The sequence below is a fragment of the Neophocaena asiaeorientalis genome, unplaced genomic scaffold (genome assembly GCF_003031525.2).
Source record: "Neophocaena asiaeorientalis asiaeorientalis breed wild unplaced genomic scaffold, Neophocaena_asiaeorientalis_V1.1 scaffold254, whole genome shotgun sequence".
NCBI lineage: Eukaryota > Metazoa > Chordata > Mammalia > Artiodactyla > Phocoenidae > Neophocaena > Neophocaena asiaeorientalis.
In genome coordinates this window covers 2,566,572-2,574,453 of record NW_020174705.1, presented here as the reverse complement: position 1 = coordinate 2,574,453, position 7,882 = coordinate 2,566,572, and the positions used below count along the sequence as shown (strand labels likewise).

Here is a 7,882-nt window from a genome sequence, read left to right as displayed (position 1 = left end):
CGACAGCCAATGTGGAGAGTGTATGGATCTCTTTTTTTGGGGGGGTTTGCCCTTAGGGATTCTGGAACGATGCTCCTGGTGTAGGTCAAGATCTATGCAAATTCCCAATGAATGATCTTACAGAAAAGATGAAACGATATCAATTCAAAAGCAAAGTTTGACATGCAGCATTTGTGTTAACGTTGTTAAGAACGGTTGTAAACAACACAGATGGGTGACAATCAGGAAAAAATGAGAAATGGTCAATCTATTTAAAATTGGAATATAGAAATATTTATTAAAACATATTAGAGGGCTTCCCTGGTAGCACAGTGGTTAAGAATCCGCCTGGCTAATGCAGGAGACACGGGTTCGAGCCCTGGTGCGGGAAGATCCCACATGCCACGGAGCAAATAAGCCCCTGCGCCACAGCTACTGAGCCTGCTCTCTAGAGCCCGCGAGCCACAACTACTGAGCCCGTGTACCACAACTACTGAAGCCCGTGCACCTAGAGCCTGTGCTCCACAACAAGAGAAGCCACCACAATGAGAAGCCTGTGCACCGGAACAAAGAGTAGCCCCTGCTTGCCACAACTAGAGAAAGCCCACGCACAGCAACAAAGACCCAATGCAGCCAAAAATAAATAAATAAATTTATTTAAAAAACAAACAAACAATATTAGAGGCCTTCCCTTGTGGCACAGTGGTTAAGAATCTGCCTGTGCATATAGGGGACACGGGTTAGAGCCCTGGTCCAGGAAGATCCCACATGTCGCGGAGCAACTAAGCCCGAGCACCACAACTACTGAGCCTGCTCTCTAGAGCACGCAAGCCACAACTACCCACAATTACTGAAGCTGGCGCGCCTAGAGCCCTTGCTCCGCAACAAGAGAAGCCACCGCAATGAGACGCTGAGCACCGCAACAAAGAGTAGCCCCCATTTGCTGCAACTAGAGAAAGCCCGGATGCAACAATGAACACCCAGTGTGGCCAAAAATAAACTAAATTAATTTAAAAAAATATTAGAACATTTCTCAGTGGGTTAGAAAGGATATCATCCACTGTCCTCACTGAGACCGTCTTCTCTGTGGCCCCTGTGCCCAAATGCTCCTCTTAATTCTGTTCTCCAGTAAAGAGACGATGTGGGTTATTCCACACCTCAGGTCAGAGAAACACAAGATGATTTTTTTTTTTTTTAAATGACATCCAGGATTTATTTATTTTTAATAAATTTACTTATTTAATTTATTTTTGGCTGTGTTGGGTCTTCATTGCTGTCCACGGGCCCTCTCCAGCTGTGGAGAGCAGGGGCCACTCTTCGTTGTGGTGCACGGGCCTCCCACCGCTGTGGCCTCTTTTGCTGTGGAACATGGGCTCCAGGCGCGTGGGCTTCAGCAGTTGCAGCATGCGGGCTCAGCAGTTGTGGCTCACGGGCTCCAGAGCACAGGCTCAACAGCTGTGGCACATGAGTCTAGCTGCTTGCGGCATGTGGGATCTTTCAGAACAGGGCTTGAACCCATGTCCTCTGCATTGGCAGGCGGACTCTCAACCACTGCGCCACCAGGGAAGCCCAAGATTATATTTTTAAAGAATCAATACTTCTGTGAAAAAGCAAAAGTCTATAATGATTCTCAAATAGAGCAAATTAAATGAGGTAGGCTAAGAGAAATCAGTCTGGAATTCCAGTAATGTTTACACAGCCTCCTCAAGGTTGTTCAACCCAAAACCTTGTGCATACTGCAGTCAGATTTTGGTCTACACTTGTTATCCTAAATCAGGCCACAGAAAGACAAGCTGAGTTCCTCATAGGGTGCCAAATCCCATCAACTCTATTCAGCTGGAATTCTTCAGTTAAGACAAAACTTCACCAGATTGCAAAAGGTGTAGGCTTGGGAAGGCACAGCTCAGAACAGAGTCTCAAAGAGACTGGTTCCAGGACTAGCCAAGCCCTTGGTCAAAGTTCAGAACAGCAGATCAATCCCCAATTGTGCAACCTCCATTCTGGACCCATCCTAGGAGAGTAATTTGCTTCCACATTTCGGGGTGATTAAACTTATAATCACGGGATGAGAAAATGAAGCAATCCAGTAGCACTGATTACTGACATTGGATTAGTAACTGGCTTTTTAAAATGTTTGAAAGTGTTCAGTAATCTGAGATATTAAATGTCTGATTTATTCATTTCCAAGAGGGGCTCATTTCCAAAAGTCCCTTAAGTGCTTAGGAAGAAGTTGCTGGTTGGATTTGTACACACGTACGCCACCCCCTCACCCTGTTAAGAGATCAAGTAGATTATGTATGTAATTATTTGAAGTGTCTAAGGGAATTGAATTAATCAGGCTTGTAAAGCATGCTAAATATTTAGGGAGAAGCTGATCTGTCAAATTTATAATCTAATTGAGTACTAATCAAAGAATGTGAAGTCAGTTTTACATCCAAATTATAAGGTCAATCAATAAAATGAGGTCTGGAAGCAAGTATAATGGCTTAAGGAAAATGAGATTTTTAGTTGGATCATTTTAATAAGTTAATTATAAATTAAAACACAAATGACGCACAAGTCCCCTAACTTGGACATGGCTCCATCGCCAGATTGTGACCACGTGATGTCCCCCTCCCCAAGGGCAGGCCTGAGTTCTCACATCTCTCCCATCTGGAGCACAGCCCCTGGCACACAGCTGTGTTGATGTTGTAGGAATGAATAAGGGGCCCCCAGCTGGCCCCCAACCCAGCCAGTGATCCCCTGCACACAGCCCACAGAGGCAAACAGGGAAGCACATTGCCTTTATTGATAGTTCCAGCCCACAGGAGACCCCAGGCCAGAGGCCAAGCCCAAGGGTCTGGCCGGCCTCGCCAGGCAGACCAGGCTCTGATACAGAGGAGCTCAGAGTGGGCAGTAAATCTGCTCTGGAGCTCAGCATTTCCCAAGAGGGCAGCAGCCTGGGAAGAGGCAGAGCAGGGCCGTGGTGAGCCCTGTCTCCCTCCTTACCTCCTGGGGGACATAAGTCCTCTCCCTCCCCTGGGCTCTGAGGCCAGTCACCCAGCAGACACACACAGGTAGCCTGAGAGCTGGCTATATGTCCCCCCCGAGGGCTGGGGGTGTCCCCCAGTGCAGCCTGGAGGGGCAACGATGGTGGCATGGGAGTGGGGGCAGGGGCCCTGCATTCCCTCTCACCTCCATAGCCATTTCCCATCAGGCCATTGCTGCCTCGCTTCACCTCAGGGCCCCCTAAGGCACACAGACAAGCCAGGGCACCCCAGTCACCAGAGGACTTCGCAGTCCTCCTGCCCACCCCAGCTTTACCCCAGGCCCTGGGGTAAAGGACCCCCACTCACCTAAGGGCTCAGGGCCCAGCTCTGGCCTCAGCTGCCCATAGGGCCCTGGGGGGAGGGGCAGAGGTGAGAACACTGAGTCCCTCCTGTCCCCCTGCTACTCCCTCCACCAGGAATGCCCTCCCTCCATCTCTGCAGGGCTATAAGGTGGGCTGTACGGCTAGGCCCAGGGCCCAGAGCCCAGTTCTCCACAGCCACCCGACCCCTGATGACCCGTTCCCACACACCCCATTACCTGGCTGGCTCCTGACCTCTGGATATGCACCTCTGGCCCCATATCTAGGCCTCAAGTTGGCCCCCCAGGGCTGGAGGGAGGGCCAGGGAGAGCCCCTCGGGGCCCCGGCCTGACCTGAAGGAGGAGAGCCGGCTTGGGACCCCTGCCCACTGGAGTTGTACATTCAGGATGCCCCAGTCCTTCCAGGGTCTCAGAGTCCCTCACCCACTCGGCCTGGTCCCCGCCACCCTTGCTAGGGTTCCCTCTGCTCCCCCAACGTTTCTTACCATTTCCTCCAGGGGCTGGGGCAGCCACATTGGGGCACACAACTGCTGCCTTCTCATACCCTGCAAGAGACCCGGCTGACTCCTGCCCCGCCCCTGGACATCCCTTCCCCCACCCCCTGCATGGTGTCCCCTGGGTCCAACTCATCATTCCAAAAGCCATCAGTCCCAGGGAACCCTGGAGGAAGAAAGGGAAGGTCAGAGGCAGGAGCAGCCCCTGAGCCCAGAAACCCCCACCCCACCCTACCCAGCAGCCCCAGGCACCTGGCTGTGCGCGGGCCTCAGGGAAGACCCCGGTTCCCAGACCACCATTCCTGTAACCAAAACCTGTAGGACAGCGGTGGGAGAGGGGCTGGTTGGAATGGGGCGGGGGCAGCATTGGAGGGTGCCAGGGTGACCTGCTCATGGACAGGGAGGGACAGACAGACAGACTGACTCAGAGGCAGCCTAGAGAGGACCTCCCACAATCCCCCACCATCATCCAGCTAACCCAGTGGAGCCCACCTTCTGGAAGCTGTCCCTCCCTCCCTCTGGGCACTTCCCTTTCTGCCTGCTGAGTCTGTCACTCTGCCCTCACCTGAGACAGGATCCCCCTGGCTCTGGCCACCACTGTGGTCCAGTGCATAGTACATAATCGATGGGTGGATAAGGACAGAGACTGACAGACAGACAAGGAGCACTCACTGTGAGGGAGACATAGCTCATGCCCAAGATGGGGACCCGGGGGCTCACCGACTTTCTGGGGCTTGAGGCCACCACCAAAGCCTGGGGGAGAGGAAATAGGGGTCAGAGATAGCCGGTTTCGCCTCCCTGCTTCCTGCGCTGTTGGAGGGGAGAGGAGGGAGAACTCAGGCGAAGGGCCTCCTCACCCAGTTCTGCTCCTGGTCTGTAGCCATTTGGAGGCTGGTACCCTGTGAGGGGAATGGAGATGAGCAGGGAGGACCCAGACTTTCCCAAACTCCTTGGGGGCCCAGTATGGACCTTCCAGACTCTGAGGAGGAAGGGACTCTCCTCATCCACAGGGAATGGAACCAGAAGAAATGAGCTATGAAAGCAGCAAGAGATACCAAGGATAGACTCAGAGACGGACTTCCTGGCCTTAAGGTGCCTGAACACCTGAGATGACCCAGGGAACAAGGGAGATGGAGGAATGATCTGATCTGCATGGGGTGGGGCAGGGAAGGCAGATGCACACCTGCTTCCTGAGGTTTCAGCCCCCACTGGATGGCTGGAGTAGGTACTAGAAGGAAAGCCAGGGGACAGGAGTGAGCCCAGGGTGGGGCAGGTGTGGCCCAGTCTGCCCCAGCGCAGACTGCCATGGGGGAAGGGGCTGGGGGAGCTGTCATATTGGGGGTCATGTGGGGTCTCAGGGCCAGAGTTCAGGCTTTTCCTCACTGACTTGCTGGAGATCAGGCCTGGGGGATTCTGAGTGGCCCAGCCAGGCCCAGCCCCTCCTGGGACCAGGTACCCACCAGGGCCCCTCAGGTCCCTTATCTGCACTGACCTGGGAACTTGCCGTTCTGCACTGGGGGAGGGGGCTGGGATTTCAGGCCCCAGCCACCTGCTTTATCTGAAGGGATCCCTGGAGTGGGAGGCCTGGCAAGAAGCCACGGAGGGACCCCACCACTGCAGGGACCTAGATGGGGAGGAAGGGAGGGGGCAGTGAGCCCAGGCCAGTGCCGCCCCCAGGCTGCCCTCCACATGGCCAAGCCACCCGCCTGTGGTGGCTTCTAGGGCAGACACACCTTCCAGGGGAGAGAGTGGCCAGGCCAGAAAAAGCCCAGCTCCCACGGGCCATAATCTGCTCTGGGGACAAGGTGACTCAGCCACCTGATGTGGTTCCTGCTATTGCCCACCTTGCCCTCCACCTCCCAGCAATATCCCCCCACTTCCCTCTGTTCCCTGCCCCTTCACCTGGCTGGGCCCCCAGCCCATTGCCATTGCCATATCCTGGAGAGGAAAAGCAGGGATGTGAGGGACAGTATTGGGCAGTGGGGTTCTGGAAGGACAGCAGGAGGAGGTGCGGGACAGGGATGGGGAGGGCTCTGGCTCACCTGGCTTCTGAGGTTTCAAACCCCCTCCCAGACCTGCAGGAGAGACAGAGGTTGCCTCAGACCCGACCAGCCCTTCCCCAGAAAGGAGCCCTCTGTCTCCCCTACTGAGGCCACCACTGAGCTCACCTGGAGGGAGCTGCAGCCCATTCCGTGACATGTATCCTGGGAGGAAGTGTGGGCATGAGGGCAGGGGCTGGGTGGGGGAGACTTCAGAAGGGGCAGAAGGGAGGCAGGGATGGACTCACCTGGCTTCGGAGGGCTCAAGCCCCCTCCCAGGCCTGGGGAGAGACAGACAGAGGCTGAGTGACAGGTGGACCCCACCCTGCCCCTTCTCTTCCTCTTTGCCCAGTGCGCCCTGTGCCCCCTCTTCCCCACCTCCCAGAACTGCAGGGCCTGACCCTGCCCCCCTCACCTGGCTGGGGCCCTTCACCTGGGAAGGCTCCAACTCCCAGCCCATTCCTATAAACTGGGGAGACAGAGTGGGGGTTATGAGGAAGAATAAAGTGGGGGGAGTAGACAGTTTCTGGGGGTAAGAGAAGTGGGGGGTCCAATTCTGACACCAAGTCCAATTCTGGGGTTTTTCCAACACCACCAAGCAATTCTCAGACACCATCTGGGTGTCCTACAATTTAATTCAAGTCCGACACTGTCTACCTGGAGACAGCATCAGATCCCACAGGTCAAAGGCTCAGACTTCTCCCCCCACCCCCACCCCACATTTCAAGCACCAATTTCCAGTCTAAGTTGTCACCTGTGCTTCTGACCAACTGGTTGTAGATCAGAGATTCCCACCACCCCCTCCTCCTTGGGTTTGATTAATTTGCTAGAGCGGCTCACAGAACTCAGGGAAACATTTTACTTATTAGATAATCGATTTATTATAAAAGGATATAACTCAGGAACAGCCAGTTAAAAGAGATGCAAGGGACAAGGCACGTGGGAAGGCACAAAAAGCCACCCTCCCAGCACTTCCAGGTGTTCACCAGCCCAGAAGCTCTCCAAATCCTGTCCTTTTGGGGTTTTATGGAGGCTTCATTACATAGGCATGATTGATTAAATCATTGACCAGTGGTGACTGACCTCCAGCCCCTCTCCCCTCCTTGGAGGTCATGGAGTGGGACTGAAAGTTCTAACCTTCCAATCACGTGGTTGCTTCTCCTGGCAACCAGCCCCCACCCTCAGAAGACCTAGGGGCTTTCAAAAGTCACCTCATTAACATAACAAAAGAGATATCCCTCTCCCTCCCTTCCTCCTTCTCTCTCTCTCTTCTCTCTCCAGGAAATTCCAACGCTTTCAGGAGCACAGTGCCAGGAATGTGAGGAAGATTAAACATACATATTTCTTCTTATAAATCACAATATCACAGGGTGGTAAGAGAGAAAGGGAGGGTTTACCTGGCTTCTGAGGCTTCATGGCCTCAGCAATGCCTGGAGAAGATAGAGATGGGAGCAGGTAAGGGACCCATGACCCCCCTCTGAGCCTCTCCTCCAGAACCCTGGCATCTGCCCCAGCACCCACTCCTGTACCTGGTCCGTAGCATGGGAACCGCAGACCCTGTGGGCATGGGCAGGAGGTGGGGGGGTGGGGAGAGGTTGAGGAACACAGGAGGCCAGAAACTGGGCTTCCCTTTCCTCCCAGTTTAGGGACCAGAAAACTTGGAGCCTCCTCTGCTGCATTCCATTACCAACTCTGCCCTCTCCAAGGAGCCCAGGAGAGGACCCTCAGAACAGAGTCTGAGTGGGGACCACCTCGCCCCCTCCTCTCTCCTCCTCGCCCAGCCTCCAGCTTCTCCCAACCCCTCAGTTCTGAGCTGGGGGGCCTGTGAGGGATGGAGGGATGAGCAGGGGGTTGGGGACCCTGGCTAAGTTAGAGGCAAGGATTTGTGATCCCCCGTACAGAGCCAAGCCAGAACCCTGGAGGCTCTCCCCGACTCCCTCTTAATCCTTCACCAGTCCTGCCTCTTGAAGGCCTGCGAGATGGGAGAGAATGCCTAGTTGTGGACCACACCCCAGAGCCCAC

General features: G+C 54.5%; 1 protein-coding gene across 1 annotated transcript; it reads right to left on the bottom strand.

Moving 5' to 3' along the window:
* Positions 1-5,137: 5,137 nt before the first annotated feature.
* Positions 5,138-7,518, bottom strand: LOC112409567 (translation initiation factor IF-2-like). The gene is made up of 7 exons (XM_024759810.1): positions 7,390-7,518; positions 7,258-7,290; positions 6,276-6,329; positions 6,109-6,141; positions 5,990-6,025; positions 5,864-5,896; positions 5,138-5,759 (listed from the first exon to the last, which is right to left on the bottom strand). Exons 2-7 carry the CDS (start codon positions 7,274-7,276, stop codon positions 5,632-5,634), a joined length of 303 nt encoding a protein of 100 aa, XP_024615578.1. The 5' UTR covers positions 7,277-7,290; positions 7,390-7,518; the 3' UTR covers positions 5,138-5,631.
* Positions 7,519-7,882: the final 364 nt, after the last annotated feature.

What these genes read in the sequence shown, in the direction of transcription:
- LOC112409567 (XM_024759810.1), bottom strand. An exon ending in AGGTGAAGGGCCCCAGCCAG is followed by an intron (nt 6,142 to 6,275) that starts GTGAGGGGGGCA and finishes GTCTCTCCCCAG; the next exon opens with GCCTGGGAGGGGGCTTGAGC. An exon ending in TGGGCTGCAGCTCCCTCCAG is followed by an intron (nt 5,897 to 5,989) that starts GTGAGCTCAGTG and finishes TCTCTCCTGCAG; the next exon opens with GTCTGGGAGGGGGTTTGAAA.